Below are 24638 nucleotides of genomic sequence, written 5' to 3'. Positions count from 1 at the left end.
AAGATAAGTTCTCATCAATTCTTCCATCACTTTTGTTGACTGTAATTCGCTCATTTTTGTTTGATTGATACAATTGTTTCTTTTATTACTATTTTCTATCCTCTTCTCTTAATATTTCTTTATTGTAGAATCCTTAAAATAAACTCGTTTTTCTTCTATTACATTCTGAATGTTGCGTTTGCAACGATTAACTGTGTGAGTGCGAATGTATTGCCTGTTTTCTAGGTTAAATGTTATCATGCTCTAAAATAATTAGTGTTGATTTTTATTATATTTATTATTTTACTGATGTATTTATCATTACCGTAATTATTAATAATCATTATTTTGTTGTTTTAATAATAATTCTGATTTTAATAATTATGTTTAATGCAAAATTTTCACACATTGAATGGGAGCGGGGCAGGAGGAATTTGTTTGAGTTATATTTTAGTTTCAAGTGTTTTTTCTGAAAAAGATTTATTAATTTTTTTTGCAATTCAGATGTATATAATGTATACCATTGTTGTTGTTGTAGTGTATTATGTTTCTCGTTTTAATGTGTGTGTGTGGTTGTTGCTGCTGTATTACAGTAGGAAAAGGTATATAGAAGGGATTTTATAATTAAGTAAGGTGGGGTTACTTAAATTACGACACATCCTGATCTTCAACATCTTGAATTTCCGGTTTTTGTTCGCCATCACCTTATAAGAAAATATCAATTGATATATTTCTTTTATACATTCGAGTTATAAATAGATTACTTACCGTCAGCCTGCATATCAGACGTCCATAATGTAAGATTATCCCTCAGTAATTGCATGATAAGTGTGGAATCTTTGTAGCTCTCTTCGCTTAAGGTATCTAGCTCGGCAATGGCATCGTCGAATGCTGCTTTCGCTAATCTGCAAGCGCGATCGGGTGAATTAAGAATTTCATAATAGAATACCTGCAATCATATACAAAAATAAGTTGTTATTTAATATATTCTCTATATATATATTATTATTTATACCGAAAAGTTTAACGCCAAACCCAAACGAATGGGATGTGTTGGCGGAAGATCATTCATTGCAATATCGCTAGCAGCCTTGTAAGCAATAAGTGAATTCTCTGCCGCATCCTTACGATCCGATCCAGTAGCAAATTCAGCCAAATAGCGATGATAATCACCCTTCATCTTATAATAGAATACTTTGCTTTCGCCTGTGGTGGCGCATTTAATAAGATGATTCTCTAGCACATTCAAAATATCGGAACAAATGTCGCGTAATTCTTTCTCCACCTGTCCACGGTAGGTTTTGATCATTTCAAGCTTTTCCTCGGCGCCTTTATTTTCCTCCTTTTGCTCAATAGAGGTAATTATACGCCATGAAGCACGTCGAGCGCCAATTACATTCTTATAGGCGACTGAAAGTAGATTGCGCTCTTCAACAGTTAATTCAACATCAAGAGAAGCAACCTTTTTCATAGCTTCAACCATTTCTGTAAAAAAAAAAATAGATATGTTTTATTAAAAATATTTATACGATAAAATTAATAAAAAGTTTTTCTTAAAAATATTGTACTGTTTAACTTCTGATTTTCATCAAAATGCAATTATAATATAAATCGCTTAATAATGAAAACTGAATTGCCTCCCAAATTGGTAATTCCTTAGTGAGCATTAATATAATAATTATGACTTGTTTGTATTTAGTTTTTTTTTTCTGGCCAATTAAAAATGACATGGTTGGCAATCCCTTATTCTTATATCTTTAATTTATCAATTCAAAACCAATAATTTATAATATGATTCATGAAAATACAAAATTATTAACAAGTATCTAGAATTGGTCAACCCTTAACGCTGAATCTTGTTTTTTAACGTAAAATAAATTTCATAAACCAGAAGCAAGAATACAAATTAAAAAATTGCATAGTATATACAATACATAATATTTATTATCTATCTATACCGGTGAAATCAGTTCCACACGGTTCAAATTCAATTGTTAAAATTATAATCTGTATAAATGCCTTTAACCCGCATAAGAGCGACAAGGCTGTCAATAGCGGTAGAATTCAACCACGAGTGCGAAAATAAGAGGATAAACATGTGATACAGACAAATAGCGAACGTCACCGTTCACGGCATCTGCGCTTTTCAAGGCAACAGACTGCATTGATTCTGAATAGCCGTGTAGTTCGTGTAGTTCGTGTAGGGTACCAACGGCAACGCCGTCAACAAACTATAACTATATATATATTCGTCCTTTTCGCACTAAGACGGTACGAACACTAATATAAGATTGCACCGGTAAGTAAAAAAAAAAATGAGTAGATACGAGCTTCACATTACAAACCTACAGTTACTCATAAATGATATTTAGATGTCGCATTAAAAAAAATATATATATAATTGGAATGTGTAAAGTTTGTAAAAAAAAAAAAAAAAACCATGATATATGTACCTATAATACAATTTATTTTGGTAATGAATTGATAAGACGTAGGCATTTGAAAACCCTATAGCATACATATATTCGTTATTGTTTGCAATCCAGCCGTAAATTTTTGCAAATTTTATATTCTAGATCAGTTTACTAGTGTACTATTCAAAACATTATTTTTTTTTTGCAACGGTTATCTAAAATGTGTTTTGTGGAAAGATGGGCTAAATATCGTCATCTAACGGAAGAGGCAAGTATTACAAATTCAACTAAGACAGGAAAATTCGAATGGAGGACTGCGTTTATTTATCTATTTAAAAATTACCTCATTCAATATATTAACATCATTACAACTTCTGAATAATGCATATACATATGCTAATGAATAAGAAATTTAAAAACAAAATTATTATCACATACTGACTAAGTAATAGTTTATAGCTGGTATTTTAAACTGAACTATTTGTTTTAAGTATTACATTTGTTCAAAACATGCTACATCTTAGAAAGTACTACAATGGAGATATTTTTAAATTAAGAATACTTTACCTACTGTTAATTAAAAATATTTTAATGAAATAACTAAGTGCATCTAAGATCATATTTACTATCAAAATATTAAAGGATTTATTTATGTAAAAATATCGAAGACAACATAGTATATAAAGAAGTTCGATATGATTTCGTATTCCACATTATATATATATCTAATTGTAAGCATCCAGTTAATAAATAAACTTCCTGTTAATATTCGCGTAAATTAGTATAAAGTAACAAGTAATATCTGGTTTGAATTTAACGAGTCCGTGCTAAGCTTATATCGAATAACTTAGTCAACACAAAAGAACAACCTATCTGTAAATATGCATTACCAGAAGTTGTATATTGAATTTTAGTTTGTAAAAATCGCCTCTCATAGCAATCTGATCAATAAAACCTAGGTCAACTATTGCTATTAATAAGGTTTGCTTAAATTAAAAATATTTCTACAATTATAATATGAAAGCAATGGAGTTTTCGAAATATTTGATATAGTCAGTAGCAAATTGTGTCCGGACTGTTGAAATAGCACAAAAAGGATAATGTGTAACATTATATAGCAAAATGTTTATCTTTATATATAAAAAATTTAATTGAATTTGTTAGTATATTAACTTGTTTGAACTTGGAAAATTTTTTCTCCATGTAAAAATTAGCAACCGCGGCTCCAGAGACCGATCGATTTCATTCATCGATTTTTCACGCTAGCAACCAGCCACGAAGAAACGCCACGGCAACGAGGTGAAACACATACGAACGGATGACGTATATTCGCGGAAAGGTAAAGAGAAAAACATCCAGCGCGATATGACAATTCTTAGCAAAATGGGAAAGAACGGCGATGGTACATTTAAACAGAGGAAATAGTCATACTGCTCACTCGTGCAGTGAAAATATAAGTATCCACTGCAAAATATAAAACTTAATGTTCTTATGATTTGGTCATCTAGACATTCCAATATTATAGTGAATGAATATCTATTTAATTAAACTCATCTATACATATAATATGCGCACTACAAAATTATTAACAAGTGAATCTACTTGGTAGTTACAATGTACATTACAAATAAGTTAATTTGCTGATTCATTTTATTTTAATAGAATTCGGGACATGACTGCGAGAACATTGAAAAATGTACTTCCATACCCCTTGGTATATATTTTACCGATAGGCATTGGAATTGGAGAATTCTTTTCTTCTAAATACAAAATTAAAGTTTACACATACTTATCTAGAGAAAATTTACACTATAATGAAATAAAATTCTAGGGTAATCTAACCACGAAAATTTTATTCACCGGCAAAAAAAAGACATTTGCATTATCTTGTTATTCCGGCCATCTCGCTTCTTTAGAATATTTTCGTCTTAACTGCTTCTAATTGACGCATCAGTCGTCTTCGTCACAAGTGGTATACTAGACCCGCGTGTTTTACTAGTCCATTTTTCAGCTTTCAATCCACACCCCAGATTGATAAATCAGGACTGAATTTTCAGCGACACAATTCATATATGGTAGAATTTTAAACACCCCACGTACTTACCATCATAACGTTCAGCTTGTTCAGCCAATTTGGCCTTGTACACATTATTTTCACGTTCCGACATTCTGTTTAATTGCGTTGATAAAATCCTTAGATATTTAACTTTTAGAAAGTTTCTATTTAAATATTTAATTTAGCGTCGGCGTTGTATTAAAACAAAAATTTTCAGCGTTCTACACTTTTTTCGTCGTCGCCTGCGTTTCCGAAATTCAATTTTTACTTTTCTCTACTACGAATTTTTTCTCTTTGACAAACGTTTTACTTCTGCTTCTGCTCCGGCACTAATGTCGCTGTCGTTAACCGACTGCTTCGCTGCTATCGCTTTTCTTCCTCTTCTTCCCCTTTTTCTAGACTGTCGTAGTAGTCGTCGCCGCTTTGCTCTATTCTTCTTTCTTCTCGTAAATCAACCGCTTTAAATCAGCGTCCAAAGTTAAAGAAACGAAAATCTCAATTTTCAAGTCTATACTTATAGCCAAATAAATCCCACAAGTCAAATAATTATGTTAAATCAATTTTATTTGACAAATTATCAAATTTAAATCGCTTTTTGTCCGCAAAACTTCGATGAACGTCGTTGCTCGCCGCTGTCAACTCGTTGATTCATTTCCTACACAACCGAATACCAAAGGACGCTTAACGAAGTTAACTTGCTTTGACTTCGTTTTCGACAATCAATATGGCCGCACCTATTTTCGTGTATCGATTGCTATCTCATTTCTGAACACATGGTAACGGAATAATCGTACCTTCGTCAAATATTGTAGCAACTATCTCACATACTTCATTCTTCCATCTAGCGATTTAATGCTGTACAATGGAGAATAAGAAATACTAAAATGCTTGCACCAGCTGATAGAGGTCGCTAAGCAGCCAAAATGTATATTAACTAGTTTTCGAAATATATATATCAAATGGAATTTCATATTTTTAATAAGACTATCTTCTCAAAGAGTTTTTTTTATTCAGTGTTACTTTTTACTTTTTTTTTACTCATATTTAGATTTTACACTCAATCAATGTTCGATAATCATTCAAAACAAAATCGTTTAAACATAATTATATTATTTACTTAATTATAACAATGATTATTATGACAAAAGCTTAATTATGAAAATATATACAATTTAAATTTAAAATAATAAAAGACAAAATTAAGGAATAAAACCCATTTGAAGAGAAAAGTAATAATAATACATCAAAGTGTAAGCTATGGTTATGAAACAAGTTGAATTATGTGTTGATAAACTGAATAAGAGAATTGGGGTTATAATTTTGCGATAATTTATGAAGTCTGCCCGACACTAGCATAAAAACTGATAAATGCATAAAAAGCCTACATTAAAAATCGAATGAGTACGTTAGGCCAATAAATATAAAAATTAGTGCTATTGTGAAGGTTAAAATTTTCGAATTTACCAGATGTTTTAGGGTTAAACCACTTTTATCGATTTAACATAAAATAATGATGGAGACAACTGTGCGACACACAACGTCATAAACGAACCGTACAGTCTAATGTCTCATTCACATGCAACTTTCCTCGTTTTGCTTGACAATTCCTACTTTAACAACAACGCGCAGAAAGCAAAAGATTATCTCTAATAAAATGGTGACTGTTGCTTGACAAAGCGTAAAAGACGAGAGTTTCCCAACATTTTGCTTAGCCTTGCTGCGTTTCGCTTCGATGTGCACGTATTCATACAAGAGCATACATCGAACTTTTCTGCGTATGTTCAGTATATTGAAAGTATTATTCAATGTGTTGTGCTAAAAATAGTCATTATTTATAATTTTTTTTAAATTATTATATATTGTTTATCTTAAAATTAATAAACATTAGTCATTATCGGTGAAGAAAATTTTAAAACTCAATATATAATCATATTTTTAAAATATATTTATACAAAAACTACAAAAATAATTAATTAATCCGCTTGATTCCCATATGTGTTTACATATTGAAGAACGAACGTAAAATGGATCTGTATATCGTATATGGCAAAAGGTTTTCATACCGATCGAAAACACAAATCCTTAACGAATCACAAATATTTTTTTTGGCAACTAGTGCATTGTCGAATATCTCTATTTTTTTGTAAGGAATATTAAATTAAAAAGTTATTTTTTAATAAAACAACAAAAAACAAATACAAACTTACTGCCTATGTTAACTGTTGTTTTTTTTTGTATATTTAATTTATAGTATGGCAACATCAAACTGTTTTGAACAAAATTGTCATATAGAATACCTGGGGAGCTTCAGTTTGGATTTTTTCTTTTCGCATAGTTTTTTATAAACAATTGATACAGATCGTATTTTTTACATTAACATGTCGGATAATGCTGATATTATGGATGGTATAGAACCATGTCGGACATGTGGTATATTCTATTTGACAGCATCAAATTTCCTACGTAAGATTTTCGACTCCTGTACAGATGAGTATGATTTATCACATATTCGCTCAGAATTAGCGGCTTGGAATGTTGAGGTAAATAAAAATGTCTTAAAATAAATATTTCAATATTGCCCGATGATTATTTTTCAGATTAATCCGAATGATGGATTGCCCCAATATATTTGCACGTGCTGTATTCTTGAATTTCAAAAAGTTTTTAAATTCCGGAATCTATGTGTAGAATTACAATCACAATGGAGGAATTTATACAACATACGAGAAGAAAATAGAATATATATTAAAAAGGAGCTATCTGACCCAGATGAAAAAAGTGAAAATATTTGCGATTTTATATATGTTGACGACGTAAGCGATAACGAATACAATGGAGAAGGTGATGCAAGTTATACTCCTTTTAATATTCCTCATATTCCTATTAAAGAGGAAGTTACAGAAGATGCGCCTACACACAATGACAATTGTGTTTCAACAATAAACAACACATTTAACGAAAGCAATATTAAAAGCACGGAAAGAGTTATCGAAACCAATCAATTTCAGAACTTAATGCAAATTTCAGACTTCGATTCCAAAGTACTAGTATCACCAGTATCACGACTATTAGACAATTCCGTAAGCTCGGGTTCGCCATTTCAGTTAAGTGAAGAAAAGGTATTACCAGTGCAATGCAATTTATGCAGACAAATGTCAGCTACCACGGAATTGCATAAACAGCATATGCATCGAATACATGAGCTGAAAGATATGGAGTGCTACATATGCGGAAAGCAATTTAAAAATACTACTGCCACACGTCTCAAATTTCATCTTAAATGGCATAGAATAAGCAAGCATATTAAATGTGCTCAGTGCGGATTTTTCTGCGACTCACGTGAGACTCTTAAAGAACATACCAAAGCAATTCATTCTAAGATTGAATGCACTAAATGCGGCAAACGTGAGTAAAAAAAAATACGAAAAACTTCGAATATTATAGTGAATAAGGTCGCCAATAATCGGCCACTAGAAACACTTATATATATCTATATATATATACTATGTGTAAATTTCTTTTAAGGTGTCTTGGGGAAAAAGATGAAAGTTCATATGCGCGCTCACGGATATAGATCATGGCAATGCTCTTACTGTGATAAAGGTGAGCCTTAAATTGGTCAGTATATGTGTCAGTCTTCATGTAAATTTTTTATTTTAAGCATTTGAGTCAGAGAATGTACTTGAGTCTCATATTTGGCAAATACATGCTCACGAAGATGAGATACCTATTGCTTCAGAAGGTACCAATTGCCCAAATAAGGAGGAAGAACAACCTCTATCTTGTAGTCAATGCTCTCAGCTTTATACTACGCAATATCAACTGAACACACATAAGCTGCTTTGTCATTTCAAAGGAAATACCTCGGACGGTGACTCTTTTTGCAATGCGGAACTTCAAAGTGAACAATTTCATTACTCAGATATAAAAGATCTTGCCATCCCTATTACAAATTTAGTAAATTCTAAAGAAGTAATTGAAGATACCCAAATCCATGTGGAAAGCTCGTACAGTTCAGGTATCAATAATGATTTCACGCAAGTTATCTCTTCTGATGAGGAAAGCGGTGAAAGCAAAAGCCAGTCCAAAGTTGTTTATCCAAAAGGTAGCAAACCATTTTCAAACCCCGAGCAACTCTGTACCCACTATCAGCAACATTTGAAAAAATCGGAGCTTAGCTGTCATATATGTGGTAAATCTTTTGAACTCAAGTTTAGTCTTAATCGTCATTTGAAAAAACACAAGAGCACATAATTTATATCTTCAGTCTTTGGGTGACTAGTATGTAGTGTTCCATTAAAAGACATTCATAAAATAATTGTGTGTACACAAAATAAATGTAAAAAAAAAAAATATAAAAAATAAATAAATAAAAATATGAAATGTAAACATAGCTGTTTGTACATATGTATATTTTTCCATTAAATTCATTTTGATTCCGAAATAAAAAAGGACAGATGTTTAACTATAGATTATGAAATTTTTTCTTAGGAAGTGGATAACTTTCAATTCAAAGCCACCTAATAGTTTAAAAAGTAATATTTAGCACAATAAAATGGAACCGACACATAAATAAATTATAAAGCAAAAGTAATTGATTACATTTCTGTTGTTTATGGACCATCAAATATATGTACGTGTGCACATATGTATTTTCACATGTATAATGTGATGTTCCAAAACGAATATAAGGACTGACCAAATGAAAAAAAAAACGCTAAACATTTTACAACCAGATTTATACGATGGACAAATGTCACGGAAATTTTGGATCCATCAATAATGTTGTTATAATTTTGGAAATGGAAATGGAATGGAAATTTTGTGAATCGTTTTGAAACAAGTCCGTGTACATAAAATTACTTCAGCATCCTACCGGAAATATGCATTACAAACTTTAGAAAATAAAAAAAAATTGTATAAGGTATATCTACAATCTATGTAGTTTAGGAACAATACGTTGATTTTCGTTTCTGATAATATTTTTAAATAGTTAAGGGGTATCTAATAATTTATTAATTGCCCTTTAGTTGCCGAATATTATTATTTAAATGAGCTGGATAAGTTCGCGGAGAAATAATTTACTACCCCAAAAGTATATTATTTCGTGATGGTCGGTTTTACGCGCAATAAATCAATATTAAGCAAACCGACAAAGGTCCATCTCTTTAGCAGGGCATAATGATGATAGCAACATTTTTCTTGGTTGTGTTATTTATTGAATAAAGTCACTCAAATTATTTCATGTGCTTGCAATAATTTGTTTGCAAAAACAAAACAATAAAATCTATATACGAATATTTATGTATTATTAATAATATATGTATTTTCTTATACTTATCCTCAATGCAAAAATTGAACTTAAACGTTATATTTTCGAAGTTGTTTCTACGCACCCTGTAAGATGGTATTTTTAACATATATATAACATATTATTGGTGTGCTTATGGGGCCAACTACATATTTGTTACTACAATTTAGAGCAAATACCGTAAGTGTATACAATTTAATCAGCGCCTGCTCTCATTCAGAATCAGCAGATCACTCCTTCTTCTCTGTGCAATTTTTATTCAGTTATTCGTAAATATCAAGCGAGAACGGAGCGAATTTATTCCAAGAAGTCACTACTTAATCAATCTCGTATACCTCATTCTCTGTGAAGCCGGGCGGGGCTGTGCCAGATGGAGTAGCTGGCGGGTTTTCTACTGCAACTGGCACCTGTTGTCCAGCCTGTCCACTAGAAGATTGAAAATATCCTGCGGCATTCGGATTTTGATTTGCGTACAAAAGTGGACTCATATACATTCCACTTGGATGTGCGAGTGTTGCGTGTAATGACAACAGCTCTTTATACATTGTAGGATTATTGTTATTCATTTCGGTATATAAATGTTGCAAATATGTGGGCACAAGCTGTAGAGCTTGAGTATGCGTTATTTCCGGATGATCTTTAACTATCTTCATATTGAGTAACTGTAACAGTACATCCGAACGAAAACCGAAAATGCGATTGGATGTTACTCCACCGGTAGCATTGCCTAATTGACCGCCGAAAGCACCCCGATCATAGGACATATATTGAGCAGTTTGGACACTACGTGTCTTTTCTGCTTCATATTCTGCCCAAGCAGCCTTCCGTTCAGCATCATTAAGATTCTCGCTTTCTTCATTCTCTAAAAGGGAATCATGTTCATGATACTTAAATATCATCGATTCGTGTTTACTGAGCAGTTCTGCAAACAAGCGATCTTTTGGTAAAATAGGAATTTCACGTTCACTTCCTAGTTTTAACTCATAAGAATAAAGTTCTTGTAAATCAGATTGATTGTAGTGACGAGAAATTTGTTGTTCATCTATTACTCTTTTAGCTGTTGCCTGTTTTGCTACCTGGCGTTCATATACCTTTTGCTCCATTGTGCCCATGGCTATGAGTCGATAAATATAGCAAGGTTTTTCCTGACCAAAACGATATACTCGAAAGATGCTTTGGGTGTCATGTGAAGGATTCCAAGAGACGTCGAATATGACAACACGATTTGCTGCAACCAAATTTATACCTAAGCCACCAGCACGTGTTGAAATGAGAAACAGACGACCACGCAAATTGTTAACATCGTTAAACTTCTTGCACATAGCTTCACGACTCTCCACGGAACATGAGCCATCAAGACGAAAATAATCTACTCCCGGCTGCCAGCAACCTTTAAAATCGCCGACATCACCTAAAATTATAAATCATATTAAAAACATATATTCTTTGTATTTGTAAAAAAAATATATTTTTTTGCCTTCATATTCGTATCCTCTAGTCCTACTGTCTATTAATGACAAAAAATGTTCGATTACATCGATAGATTGTAAGGATTGCGAAAACACCAAAAGTTTGTCGCCAATAACTTCACATTCTTGTAGCAAATTCATTAGTATCACCAGTTTCGGGGAATGATTTATATTGTTCAACTCCTTTTCCTCCACAAAACGTTTCCACCATTCTGATGGATCAGCTTCTGGTTGTGGCGGTTCCAACTCTTCAATATCACTACCTTTATCTATCTGCTTACGACCGCATGAACGGGCAGATTTATTTCGACTTTGTACACCACCAGTGCCATTACCACCACCGCCGCTGGCGAATGATTTTGATGAATTCCCAGACGTATCTGAACCGGTGTCACTCTCAGCATCATCATCATCGTCATCATCAATAAAATCCTCCATTGAGTCCGAGTCATTAGCCTGCTGTCGTTTACGAATAACCGTATCACTATTCATTCGTAAATTCATCGGATGAGTCCATATTCGACGCAAATCCTGAAAATCTTGAAATAAACGTGCTCCTTTTCCACTAATATCAGAACCACTAAGGTCGCGCTGAGTCGTCATGTAATATTCGTAGAGCTGCTGCTGCAGGTCAGAGAGTGTTGTATACACCGTATATTCGTGCTTTGGTGGTAAATATGGTGCCAGCACCGAATAATCACGCCTCTGAATGCATCCTTCCAACATTTTGTGCAAAATATGGGATCGATGTTTCATAAGACGAATATCTCGCTCGGTCGAATCTGTATATTGACCATTGGTTATAGGATTTACAAATCGATTCAAATACTCCTTATATGTGCCGAGAAGGTTTGGTTTGATAAACTGAATCATGCAATAATCTGTAAAATAAAATCAAAGGGAAATTTTTGTATTTATTCAATTATGCAAACAAAATAATGTATTTTATTATATTTGTGGACGAAATGCAACCAATTATTATTAATGTAACCAAATTGTGTATGAACGTGATGTTAAGGAAATGATTTATAATGTTTTTTAAAAATAAATACAAATTAATGTAAAATGTAAATACCCAATAAGACATGTAGTGCAATTTCTTTTTTTTTTTATATATGTTCATACATAAATACAAAACAAAACGTGTAGTACATATGTACATATTAAGACCCATACTTACATTCTTTAAGATTGTTCTGAAGTGGTGTACCAGTCAGAACAATTCGTCTTTTAGTTCGCATTTTAGTAACTGCTTTACTAATGGAGGTTTTTTCATTTTTAAGTAAGTGACCTTCATCACAAACAACCAAATCGGGACCTGGGTCAACTAGCGTTTGCTGCAATATTTCACGTTGTTTCTTGCGTAAACCTTTTGCTTTTTCGTTAGCCAATATACGATACATATCATAGCCTATAACGCATGCTCCACCCTCTTCGAACCATTCTTTTAGTTTAAAAATTCTGGTTGGCTTATCCTTGTATTTGGACATGTCATATACTTCCACATTACGTTTATTAGCAAATGCTATCCACTGATGAAATTCACGTGCCCAATTATTGAGGGTGCTCAAAGGAGTTATTATTAAAACACGTTCTACTCCTGTTCGACTTGAATTTACTAATAAAGTGTGTGACAGGGTTACTATTTGTAATGTCTTTCCCAAACCCATGCAATGAGCCAAAATGCAACCAGAACCAGCATTATCTTCAGCCTCCTTCATTGTTTCGAAGCAAGCATCCCACATAAATTTCACACCAGCTACTTGATGAGGTTTTAATTTTTTTAGAATACCTCTATCAACTTCTAGTAATGGTTTTTTAGTTTCTTCATCAAAGTCCAGCACCAATTCAGTCACCTCAACATTTTCTGGCTTTTCGTAAATTTTATTGTACAACTTTTGACGTTCTTCTATACGTTTGCGCCGCTCTTCTTCCTCTTTAGTTGCATTTTTTGTGGTGATGTCTAGATCCTTGGTTTTTATAATTTTGCGGATATGTTTGCGTTTGTTTTTATTTTTCTCATCAGCGTCTTCGTCATCTGATTTAGCACCCTTTTTGACCTTTCCCTTCCGCTTAGCATCGCTATCATCCTCATCACTGCTTTCTTTACCACGACGAAGACGTCCTCGCTTTTTCGGAACGGGCTGTGGTGTGAAGTCGGAATCATCATCACTACTTTTCTTTCTTTTATTAAAAACTCTCTTTTTGCGTGCTGGTATCACTTCACTATCACTACTTTTGCCATCTGATTCCACTTCAGATTGATCGTCAAAGTTGTTAACGTTCTCATATGTAGCTGAGTCTGATTCATCTGAATCAGAATTCATAACTAATTTTCTAATTGATGTTGATGACTTTTTTTCGTGGCAAGGATTCTTATTACTAATACAATGTTGTCCCTTGCTTTGATTTTTTATAGAATTGTCTCCACCGTTGACTTTAGTACTAATAAATTTTTGGTTTAAAAGGCTTGAAGAAGTTGGAAAAATTGTTCGTTTTATGCGAACAGTGCACTGCCTTATGCGAGGCAGCGCTCCCTCTAAAGGATTTGATTTTTCGTGTTGAGCCAACTCGTCTGATTTTGCGGAAATGGATTTAATTTTTTGTGGATTTGATGTTTCTTTTTCTTGGTCTTCCTCACTGTCACTCAATTCTATCAGATTACAATTATTTCTATTCTTACGGTCAGGTAGTCGCCTTGACTGGGTTTCGGATATCAGTTTTTTATTTTCCTTAATTTTATGCACTATTGGTTTCTCCAATAGTTTTTCTAATGGTACAACACGCACTTTAAATTCATTTCCAGTATTTTGCAGGGATGATACTTGATTCGAACATGTATTTAAAGATATTATGTTCGATGAACGGGCAACTTTTTTGCTTCTTTCGTTCTGGGAATCAGATTCATTTTTGTCCTTACTTTCTGGGTCAGGTTTGGAGTTAATTTTATTATTGGCCGTTGAGCTATGAATATTACTGTCTTCGGCTGAATTTGCATCAGAATCCGAGTGTACTTTTTCTTGTCCCATAGATGCAATTTTAAAATTAAACTACGCAGTTCCTGTTATGGAAACAGTTTTTCACCAGTAGTGATCAGTTCTATAACGTAAACGAAAACATCAGTTTTTTCAATTAGGAAACAACTGTATCTGTAAAAGAAAAAAAAAAGGTATATCTAATAATACATATGCAATATTATGTTTAAATTCTATATGAACTTATTTTAAAACCTATTTGTAAATTTATCGTTATATCAAATCTACTTGTTTTTCTGGATATATTTTATAATGTATGCTCAGTTATGATGTTTAAAATTTTACTCAAAGTTTGGTAAATGTACAAGGAAATTTACTCCATTCGTGAGAAAAAGGAAATTGCCTTTAAGTAGCATTAATTGGAATTGTAAAATATTCAAGTTTTCAAATCAATGAATCGCTTATTTGATATGAAACGTTCTAAACGCACCTAGATATGCGGTATGTGCATTTTATTCCAAGCAAATATTTTTTTTTTGTGAAGAAATAAATCTTCAATACAACGGAAATAAATAAAAAAAATGCGCGTCTCACATATTCTAATTAATTTGAATGCGTAGAGAAAATAGCATTTGGTTTTATCTTTTACTTTTTTGCGAGGATTTTTTCTGCGATCCCTTCTTAGAAAACACAAATAATCAAACGCCGCTAAAAGTCGGAATTTTTAACTTTGCAGGTATACATAGATCAACGCAAAGATGTGTTTCGTGAGTATACTGCCAGATGAGCGTTCGCGTGTCGTATAAAATCAATTATTCACAATAATATCAGTAAGAATAATTTTTGGGTTCTTTACGTTGTTTATAACATCTATTGAATTTAAAAAGTTTACGATTTTCTAACGAAATTTTCGTAAGTTCGTGCTATTCGTGTACATGCTTAAAAAAACAAATTATTTAGATTCGATAATTTTTTAATACCGCAATTATATGAGCATACCAGTTCTAAGATGATATTAGATATCTTAAAACTTCAGTTTTAATTTTTTCTTAATATAATGGAGACAACTTTACAAAAATGAGAAAACATATGAACGAATTATAGATGTCCTGCAGTACCTAATTTACCAGAATTCATTTTCAATTACAAACTATTTTTGAAAAAGTCGTTGCATTTCTAACCTGTTTATCGATAACATTGTAGCATTATTAGGTTAATAAGAACATTTGTGTTCAGACACGGAAACATTTGGTACATATTGGTGACAATTGTTCTTAACACGACAGCTCGCATAAGGATTCATGTTTTATTCGATTTGATAAGGTTTTTTCAAATTCTTTTAGGTTCGTTTACGTGGTATACATAAAACTCAACAGCATTGGCTATTTTTTTTCCTGATACGCCATTATTTGCGTTTTCATAAATTTCACCCCGATGGTTTCTAAAGTTTCGTGTTCGATCACTGTGACAATATACTCTTCATTTCTAGAACGAGCTGCTACCTCTCCGCGCCCTCACCTTTCCACGTCGTTCCCTCACCATCAAACAACACGTTGCCGTTTCCAAAGTTTCCGTGTCTGAACACACGATATGTCTCCATTGTACATTGCTAATAAAAGGAACTGAATAAATTTTATAGTAGCCTTATTTTCAAAACCATCCTTCCATTCGTTTATCACAGAATTCGTATTGGAACGAATATATCTTAAAATATATTTCTATCATTTTTTAGTTTTGAAAGATTGGAATGTTCACAGTAGGTCTATGTAACCAGAACGGACCCTGATCAAGGACTGTAAACTAATCAGCATTTTTACAAATTATTTGGGAATTTTCTTTATAACGCTACAACAATAATAACATATTTTGACGTAAGCTGGTACACCAATAAAATAATGGATTATATCATTACAGTCTTACATTATTATTGAATCATCCCAGAGTTACACATAGTTTGAATTGGCGCGGAAATCAACACAGGCAAACTGTGCAATTCAGACCTTTGCTTTGAAAAGGGATGAAACACACGTACATAAAAGTTTCGGGGAAATTTGTCAAGTCGTCCTTAAAAAACTCAGAGAACCTTTAATAGAAATCTCTGGTAGCGTTGTCGGGTAGTTAACCAGTAAGTTAACCGATAAGTAGCTTATAAGGCTATTTGAAACTGGTATCGGCTGTGTTCAAGAAAGACAATCATAATCGAACTGTGAATACAACAAATGGGAGTTTAAGAGAGATTGAATGTACTACAGGTGACAATTAAGTGACAATTCATGGTATGTTCAATACGGTGTGAAATTAGAATATTAGACGAAATGAGAGGCTGTGTCCGAAAAATAATAAATTGAAAAACTGAAAAAATGTTCAGATGAGGAAAAAATTTGTAATGAGGGAACCGCATTGCTCGTAACGCAACATCGACGTAGACATAATTGAGCCAAAGTTAAATTCAGTGAGCGTCAGGGTAAAAAACGTGGGTAAATGTTAAATTTTTTTGCAATAGGTGAGCTTTTGAAGGTAAAAGGAAGTGAGATTTAATAATTTTAGATAGAAGTCTTGTGCTCCTATAAATTGAAAATACAAATAATGAAACCTTATTTGCGGAGAAAAAGCAAACGATGATGCAAGAACTTTTGCATTCATTGAAAGTTTTGTTTCCCTTTCTTGGTATAGAGAAATTAATTGACAACTTTTGTTTGTAATATTTGTACGTTACAGTGAAATAAGCAAGGCTCTGATAAAACGATATTAAATTAAAAAAGGATTGTGACAATGGCGCAACTGATAAAACAGGATATGAGCAATACAATGTCCGATTCAGAAATGAGTGCTTCTGGTGGTGCACTCGAAGATAGTGATACGAATTCTAGTAGCAGTTCTAGTATGAGCTCTTCAACTTCTAATTCAGACGTGAATGATTTGCAATTAGATACACTTGAGCTAGCTAAAATAAGAAATGAATTGTTACGTTTGCCGCGGGGTTTATGTGAAAATATGAAAATCTTCCATGAGTTTTTCTCTATAGACACATGGAATAATATACCTGAAGCGATTCGAGCAAGTTTGGAAAAGCATTTACCGGATTTTACCAATATGCTTACTACTCAAGAGATATCAGTGGAGATGCAGCGCACTTTATCTATGCTTTTTAACGGTGACTTAATGCGGTTTGGCCATTCACCTCTTTTCGACTTGCAACAGGAATTGGAGAGTGGAAATTTTAGGCCTGATGTTCTGAAGCTACGCCAAAGCATCGCTAAATCGCGACGACGTGAACAGCGATTTCAAAGATGTGAGCGGCTTAGTCAACTTGCTAAAGAATTGTTTCTGTCTCGAGAACGATTGTTGCAAATGGCTTATAAATCTGTTCCAAGTAGCATACTTCGGGTAGAACGTACAACAAAGCGCGAACAAACCACTTTTCATGCTGATACCAAACTATGTACAGTGCGTTGTCGAAAACGTTTAAGAAAAGAATTGGATAGTATCACAGAACAATTGGGCATTAAACCTAATGAATTAAGTGCTGACGAGGCGGATGTTTCCTCTGTGGAAAATGTGACGGAGGAAAGCCATTTGAATTTTAAATCTGAAATATCATCTGTATTGAAATTACCTGCTTCTGGTACTGACCGTTTAATTTTCAGTACGTTATTTAAAAGACGAAAAAATCTTGCTGACGAAGATGTGATACGCACCGATCAGAATACGCAACAATCTAGATTATCAAATAGAAATTTCCGATCGTATGTACGAGAACACAAGCGGCGAAAAATTACAGAGCCGGTATTTATTAAATTAAATTATACTTACATACGACTAATTCCTCATTAAATTTTGAATTTTCAGACTTTGCCAGACTTTGAAACTTCCGATATACGGTTGCGAGATGTGTGTGCAAGGGCACAGATGGGTGGGAATTTTAAACAACTTTTCGGCGTGGGTAAAATTATCGGAAGAAAAACTAAGCCTAAACCGGTATCTTATACTAATCCTCCAGCATTAGTACCAATTACGACCAATGATCAATATTCTGACACATATGGAAAAAACGAAAATGAGGTCAAATTAGATATTCTATCGATTGAGGGAAGTTCAAAAAATGTAAAAGAACAACAGGTTGAACATTTTCAACAGCGTTTATCGGAACATTCAAACGGAACCTTACAGCATCCGTTTCTCCCTGAAGATGGCGCGCCATTTAACATATTAGATGGTGAAGTGGAACTTCAACAAGAAGAAGTTGAAACCTATGGTAACTGCGATGAGGCGTTACCAAGTTTCGTTATATCCAATGAAGTTGTCTTACCTACAATTGAACAGACTGAAGTACCCCCACAGAAACTTTTGCAAACGCCTCACAAGGTAGACGACAGTAACGTCGATTTACAGGGTAAATACCCATTGGTTGAAAATAGCAGTCAAAGTACTTTAGCTGAACAAAATATACCAAAGCTGGAGTCTATATTTGCAAAAGTGAACAAAACACCTCTCAAAGAAAAGGCTCGATCAAATTCTCAATTAAACTACAATACAACCAATATTTCATCTGCAACTGGAGCATTAGTAACTCCAATAAGAAGACAAACGCAATCATTGATTACACCGTCAAAAAGTCTTATTTCAACGACCCTTGAATCATCTGAATTAGTACAGGAGACTCATGCCTGCTTTTTTTCCCTTATACGTGATTTGTTTTGCGCAACACCCCATCATCGAATGCAATACAATGAACTGCGTATGCGGATCGATATCTGGTTACGGAATCCCATTACTGCTTTAAACGATTGGTATGCTCAGTCTGATAACTGGTCAGCATTATTAACATCTGCAATAAATTTCTTGGCTGGAGACTTCTCCGACCAACCAGACGAATATGTTCCATACTTAGAATTCAAATCCCAACAAAATATTTTTCAGTGGATAGGAGCCGGTCGAGACTCTGACACCCGTCTCTCTAAATTGTGCCTTTATTGGTTGCAACGTCGTGAAATTTCGGATAGAATGCCAACTGCTACTTGCCAAGTAATCACGGACGATGGAAAGGAAGCTTCAAATAATATAAAAACAAACAATACCACTTACCATTCAAACGAAATAGACGATGTTCCGGTATCATTCGATGGTGGTATATCCCCGCCACCTCCACCACGCTGTCCTACGGCATGGGCGGTTTGCGCCGCTACAACTGAGGAAATTGTAGAGTTTCAACGACAGGAACGTGAACGTTTTGAGCAACCGCACCGTGCTTACACTTACCATATGCATGGTTACGAAAGTGTGGTCGGCCCAGTTAAAGGAATATACACACAAATGTATGCTTTAACTAAGGCCCGTGGACATAGTATGATGATTGGAAATCGTCCAAATTTTGTCACTATTTTAACATTAGTTCGTGATGCAACTGCACGTTTACCGAATGGGGAAGGCACTCGGGCCGATATAGCCGAACTGCTTAAGAGTTCGCAATATATTAACTTAAAGGAAGGCGAAAATGTATTACAAACAACGGTCAGCGGAGCATTGGATCGCATGCACACAGAACATGATCCATGTGTGCGTTATGATCCAAAGCGTAAAATTTGGATCTATCTCCACCGAAATCGAACTGAAGATGATTTTGAGCGAATACATCAGCAAAGTCAGGGTGTAGGAAAATCCAAAAAAGTTGCACATCGTAAATCTAAGACAAAGGTCGCATTACCCAAGGCAAGTTCAGAAGTCAACGATCCGAGTTCTGGTTTAATTACATGTGAGGATGATGTTAATGTAGGAACTGTGAGTACAGCAAACACCACTCCAAAAGTTAGCGCAGCTTTTTCGATGCCTGCATTAGTACCAGCAAATCCTATTATTGTTAGTAGTCAAAGTGCCATTGCGCAACAAAAAATACCACTTGTTATAACTCAACCATCAGGGAATCGTTCGCTCCCTGTCCCGCCATTAAAGTACAACATACCGCACCAACAGCAGAAATCTTTACTTAAAACGGCTGTTCAATCACAATCGCAACGGCATCAAGAACATCGACAAATCAATAACAATACTAGTATTGATACACAAGTCCCACAACACCAAAGGATTCAACAGCGAATGACAATATTAACAAAAAATACAACAGTAACTGAAGCGGGTTCAGAAGAGAGCAAGGTCAATAAACAGCTAAATTTAAGTATGTCACCAATCAAGTCTAACTTAACGACGATAACTACGGGAAAAGTTAACTCTACACCAATCATTGTTGCTACGCCATCTGGTCTTCAAACTGTACACGTATCCAGCGCTACAGTTGTGACACCGTCCACAGGTACATCCGTTTCACTAGCAGCACAGAAGTCGCCATCTCTTAGTGCTACTTTCAGTGGGAAAAAAGTGGCTTTAAATAAACCAATTATTATAAATCAAGTAAAGGGTCAGTCTACATTAGGCGTGTCATCGCAAACCAAATCCGCTTCACACCAAGTGCTTAAGCAACAAAACATTGTTTACGCGCAACAACAACAGAAGCATACACAAGGTTTCATCATTCCGATCAGCATGTCAAATTCTATTTCTAATGCTACTGACGTTGAAGTTCAAAATATTATCACCAAAGAAACAAATGTGCGAACCCTGCCTCTTTCATCAATTTCCACGAGCGGTTCCACCACCATTTACATGGATAACACAAAGTTTATTTCGAATGTGGGAAGTTTACCACCAGAACAAGTACAACAAAACAAATCACATGGAAAAAATATTATTCGAATTGTGCCAAGCATCAGTGGCAGTGGCGTAAAATCGATTTTGCAATCTGCGCCAGCTGGATCGGTTGTTACTTCCAGGAAACCTCCTGTTCATGTTATCGGTCATCGTGTTGTGACAGGAGGCAGTGGGATGGGAACAATGCGGGCACACACGCAGCAAACTAAATCATTGGGTAATATATCGCTTATGAGTAGTAATAGTGGCACACAAACATTTGGCGTGTCATCGGTGGTATCTGCTGCTGGCGGTTCAACGCTTATAAAAATGTCTCCACATACATTTGCAACTTTACAGCACAAGCAAAATCAGCAGATAGTTGTAAAGAAATCTTCCCCCTCATCGCCTGTTACGAATCAGCAACATCGTGTTATCGACAAATCCACTCTTCTACGTAATTTAATATATAATTTTTGTATTTGTTATATATATGTTGATTTTTTGATTTTTTTTCCAGAAAATTGTACAGTTGTTGCCCAAACTGGTGGTCTAACTACTCAAACGATAGGTAAGAAGGTTTTTATGGATCAAACATCAAACGCAGGATTTGCTCACAAATCCATCGTTAAAGGTGCAGCTTCTGTTGGATCACAAACCTCTTCAACGCCATCGTTAGCTGAGAAAGTGCATACTATAAATACAACAAATCTTACTTCCCAACAACAGAGAGCTCTTCTTCAGAACATAAAGCAACAACAAAGCATTCAACTCAAGTCCGTGCAAGTATTTCCCAGTGATTCAACTAGTCCACAGACACAATCACAAATGAATCAAGTCGTATCGCGCGCTCAAACCATGGCGGTATTGCCATCGGTAGCAACTAGCGACGTTGCAGTTGGACAACAAGCAAGCAATAAGGGTGTAGCTGTGATGGTTCCGCAGGCCCAAAGCCTTCCACGTGTTTTAAAGGTGGGCTCCACGAATTCTCAGTCTCAGCAGAAACAACAAGCTATGGCAATAGCTGGCAATGACACTCCCGTAGGTACAACAGCGAGCGGTACTCGAATTCTCACCACTTCTACCGGCCAAATAATTTCCCTGGAGAGTTTGCTACAAAAACAAAGTAGCAATGTTTCATTGAAAACAAACTTCAGTGGTGGTGTCGGTGCTATTGTTAAAAACGTTCATTCAGCCAGCATTTCACAACAACAACAACAACAACAACAGCCCCACCTTATGACATCAACCGGTAATACAACCACATATACCGTTGTATCGCAAGCGAGAAATGTAAATACACATCGCCCCACCGCATCGCAAACATCTGATGGCGTGAGTACCACAACAAAAACCACACTCGTCAGCGGTGGAACTGGACGCATCTTTGTGTCGGCTGGTGGACAATTAACTACTCCTCAGATAACCAAAGTACTCGGCAAAGCTGGAGTGACTACAAATTCTTCAACTACTGCGACCACAGGAGGCAATATACGTGTAATCAAAAATACATCTAACATGGGAGGTGTTTCAAATAGTTTTAATGTTACAAGCTTACAAGGGAAACAAGTGGTTTTTGCAGCAAAGCCATCTACGACTGTAGCTAAAAATGTGGGAAGCTCATCTCAAGTACAACAAATTCATTCGGCTGGTGTGGTTATTGGTGGACAAACGTTAAAATTACATAGAAACGTGAGTTTATACATTAAAAAAAGTAAACGTTTATATACTTGGTAAATACAATATGTAATTTTTTACAGCTGCAACAACAAAATAAGATTGTTAATTTAACGTCCACAAATAATAGTAGTAACAGTAGTGGTGTTGCTCCTACTCAGCAAGGGTCTCAAATGCAAACTGTTATAATGGGAAACCAAATATTACGAGTTCAACAAATGCAAACGGCAGTGAAAACTGTAGGTTCAAGTGGAACAGCAATTCAGCAACGTATAGCAAGTCTACCGGTTGGTAATCTAATTACCGGGAGCTCGGGTTTAAGTAATGGTAGTGAGACATCCAACAATGCGACTACAATTAACTTACCAAAGACTGTGGTGGTTGGCTCTGGCGGGCAGACAATACGTTTACAACAGACACAACAATCGGTTCCAATGACCCATCAATTGCAGCCAGTATCTACACAGTCACAAACGCAACTGGTTACTGTTAAGAATTCATCTCAACAGGTACTTTTTAATAAGCAATTGAGACTGTTTTAGTAAATCAAATCTCGAAAATAATCAGGGCGTGAAAACATCTAATGCTGGACGGGTGGTTTTGGCTGTACAGGGAGGTGGACAAATATTTCTTTCGCCTAACTTTCAGGGGAATACATTAAACCTGAAAACATTGCAAAATATGAAAGTGGTTTCCTTATCATCACAATCAGCGACTTCTGCGAGCACTTCAAATCAGAGCGAGGAAAAGTCAACAGCTACAACGCAGAACTGTGGTAACAGTAACTCTTAAAGATAGCACTATTAATAGGAATTCTGTTCTATGAGTAGATGTGAAAAACGAAGAAAATATCTTTCAAAAACATTTGTATGTTCAATACCCTATTATAAACGTAAGAAACCATTAATTAGTAATTGACATAATAGCTAAAATACATATAATGTACGAGCAATTACTCTTTTGATAAGAAGTTTACGTTCAAACAATTGTAGTTGTAGTAAATATTAAATAGTATCAAAACAAGGCAGTTTTTAAACCGTTATAATTTTATTTTTTCAGTTAAATTTTTAGACTAAAACTCTTTGTTTCTTTCTGAAGAAAGTTTAATTAAATATACTGGGGAATAATTAAAATTTTAATATTATTTTACCGCTAATTAGATAGACGTTAAAAACGTCTAGGCACACCGTATGCTGGCACGTTACCAAGCATTCCTATAGAACCAGATCTATTTGAAACTTGTGAAATATTCAAACTTCCAGGACCAGCAATTCCAGTCATCCCGGTTGTACCTGCACTAGATGAATCTCCAATGGTAGCAACCGCACCTCCTATAGGCCTGTTGTGTGCTCCTTGGTTTGCTTGTATGTCAGACAAACAAGCTTTCCATTCCTCTAAGCGACTGTAGTGTTTATTTAGAAGCTGTTCTTTGCGTGCAATTTCATTACGCAAATCTTGATTTTCGTCTTTTATTAACATATCTGGCTTTAATGTTGAAACAAGAAAACGTTTTTGCAGAAAAAATGCTTCCATCTGCCGTGCAACATCAATAAACCGATTTGTAGTTTTTTGAACTTCTAACTCGATTTCATCCTTGTTAGTGCCTGTGTTGGGTTCTGGCTTAGTCAGTGATAAAAGACATGCTTGGAAAGCTTCCTCGAACTCGTCCATCAGATTCCCATTATCGTTGTTTGAAGAAGACATAATAAATATTACGACCAAGTGTACCAAGCTCAATAAATATTTCGGTCAAATCTACCAAACTCAATAAATAAAACCAAATAGGTGTGCAATGTTGCCACTTCTTCAAAATTTCAACAATTTAAAGCTTAATATAGAGTAGGCAGAACATATTTTCTTTACAAAAATTCAAAAAATTAAAATTTCATAGTTATTATAAATGAAAATTAGGCAATTAAAGTTTGTACATATTCATAAAAACGTTGTTCCTTTTCATCATCTAGTTGTTGATGACCATATATAATTATAAAACCTATACCATGAAGGAAATCCACAAAAAAGTTATCGATAATGAGTAAAGGCCCACTCACCTTATTTTGCATGACAGTTCATAGG

General features: G+C 34.6%; 5 protein-coding genes and 1 long non-coding RNA gene across 12 annotated transcripts; 3 read left to right on the top strand and 3 right to left on the bottom strand.

Moving 5' to 3' along the window:
- Positions 1–500: 500 nt before the first annotated feature.
- On the bottom strand, positions 501–5127 carry 14-3-3epsilon (tyrosine 3-monooxygenase/tryptophan 5-monooxygenase activation protein epsilon). The gene is made up of 4 exons (XM_014241587.3): positions 4498–5127; positions 995–1464; positions 748–928; positions 501–683 (listed from the first exon to the last, which is right to left on the bottom strand). The coding sequence occupies exons 1-4, from the start codon at positions 4559–4561 to the stop codon at positions 628–630; spliced, it is 771 nt and encodes a 256-aa protein (XP_014097062.1). The 5' UTR covers positions 4562–5127; the 3' UTR covers positions 501–627.
- Positions 2300–4234, top strand: LOC138857937 (uncharacterized). Its single transcript, XR_011397165.1, has 2 exons — positions 2300–2661; positions 3608–4234. It is a non-coding gene; the product is annotated as an uncharacterized lncRNA (long non-coding RNA).
- A 1280-nt stretch (positions 5128–6407) lies between the features above and the next one.
- On the top strand, positions 6408–8787 carry E(var)3-9 (Enhancer of variegation 3-9). The gene is made up of 5 exons (XM_014241578.3): positions 6408–6592; positions 6701–6989; positions 7047–7854; positions 7975–8052; positions 8111–8787. The coding sequence occupies exons 2-5, from the start codon at positions 6828–6830 to the stop codon at positions 8701–8703; spliced, it is 1641 nt and encodes a 546-aa protein (XP_014097053.3). The 5' UTR covers positions 6408–6592; positions 6701–6827; the 3' UTR covers positions 8704–8787.
- A 948-nt stretch (positions 8788–9735) lies between these two features.
- On the bottom strand, positions 9736–14992 carry XNP (ATRX chromatin remodeler XNP). Of its 3 annotated transcripts, none has more exons than XM_014241576.3 (4): positions 14854–14992; positions 12410–14378; positions 11238–12110; positions 9736–11171 (listed from the first exon to the last, which is right to left on the bottom strand). In XM_014241576.3, the coding sequence occupies exons 2-4, from the start codon at positions 14256–14258 to the stop codon at positions 10078–10080; spliced, it is 3816 nt and encodes a 1271-aa protein (XP_014097051.1). In that variant the 5' UTR covers positions 14259–14378; positions 14854–14992; the 3' UTR covers positions 9736–10077. The 3 variants fall into 3 exon arrangements, with proteins under 3 accessions (XP_014097051.1, XP_014097049.1, XP_014097052.1); XM_014241574.3 differs by having other exon boundaries at positions 14695–14962; XM_014241577.3 differs by having other exon boundaries at positions 14799–14962.
- Positions 14993–16496: 1504 nt separating this feature from the next.
- On the top strand, positions 16497–24316 carry LOC106622416 (nuclear factor related to kappa-B-binding protein). 5 transcript variants are annotated; one of them, XM_036377382.2, is made up of 7 exons: positions 16497–16707; positions 16923–17990; positions 18054–21342; positions 21406–21456; positions 21526–22577; positions 22646–23071; positions 23130–24316. In XM_036377382.2, the coding sequence occupies exons 2-7, from the start codon at positions 16977–16979 to the stop codon at positions 23352–23354; spliced, it is 6057 nt and encodes a 2018-aa protein (XP_036233275.2). In that variant the 5' UTR covers positions 16497–16707; positions 16923–16976; the 3' UTR covers positions 23355–24316. The 5 variants fall into 5 exon arrangements, with proteins under 5 accessions (XP_036233275.2, XP_014097059.3, XP_014097057.3 ...); XM_014241584.3 differs by having other exon boundaries at positions 21520–22577; XM_014241582.3 differs by having other exon boundaries at positions 16498–16681; positions 21406–22577.
- On the bottom strand, positions 23591–24266 carry MED28 (mediator complex subunit 28). Its single transcript, XM_070112080.1, has one exon. The coding sequence runs from the start codon at positions 24264–24266 to the stop codon at positions 23730–23732; it is 537 nt and encodes a 178-aa protein (XP_069968181.1). The 3' UTR covers positions 23591–23729.
- Positions 24317–24638: the final 322 nt, after the last annotated feature.

Source organism: Bactrocera oleae, chromosome 2 (genome assembly GCF_042242935.1).
Source record: "Bactrocera oleae isolate idBacOlea1 chromosome 2, idBacOlea1, whole genome shotgun sequence".
Classification (NCBI taxonomy): Eukaryota; Metazoa; Arthropoda; class Insecta; order Diptera; family Tephritidae; genus Bactrocera; species Bactrocera oleae.
Note: the sequence above shows the minus strand (reverse complement) of the source record. Positions and strands in the feature narration are given on the sequence as shown.

Excerpts from the sequence above, each read along its gene's own strand:
- LOC106622416 (XM_014241582.3), top strand. The coding sequence starts at position 16,977 with ATGGCGCAACTGATAAAACAGGATATGAGCAATACAATGTCCGATTCA. Across the intron at positions 17,991-18,053 it reads GGCGAAAAATTACAGAGCCG|ACTTTGCCAGACTTTGAAAC; the intron begins GTATTTATTAAA and ends TTGAATTTTCAG. Across the intron at positions 21,343-21,405 it reads CGACAAATCCACTCTTCTAC|AAAATTGTACAGTTGTTGCC; the intron begins GTAATTTAATAT and ends TTTTTTTTCCAG.
- XNP (XM_014241576.3), bottom strand. The coding sequence starts at position 14,258 with ATGGGACAAGAAAAAGTACACTCGGATTCTGATGCAAATTCAGCCGAA. Across the intron at positions 12,111-12,409 it reads TCAGAACAATCTTAAAGAAT|ATTATTGCATGATTCAGTTT; the intron begins GTAAGTATGGGT and ends TTTATTTTACAG. Across the intron at positions 11,172-11,237 it reads TAGAGGATACGAATATGAAG|GTGATGTCGGCGATTTTAAA; the intron begins GCAAAAAAATAT and ends TTATAATTTTAG.
- 14-3-3epsilon (XM_014241587.3), bottom strand. The coding sequence starts at position 4,561 with ATGTCGGAACGTGAAAATAATGTGTACAAGGCCAAATTGGCTGAACAA. Across the intron at positions 1,465-4,497 it reads ACAAGCTGAACGTTATGATG|AAATGGTTGAAGCTATGAAA; the intron begins GTAAGTACGTGG and ends TTTTTTTTACAG. Across the intron at positions 929-994 it reads GTTTGGCGTTAAACTTTTCG|GTATTCTATTATGAAATTCT; the intron begins GTATAAATAATA and ends ATATGATTGCAG.
- MED28 (XM_070112080.1), bottom strand. The coding sequence starts at position 24,266 with ATGTCTTCTTCAAACAACGATAATGGGAATCTGATGGACGAGTTCGAG.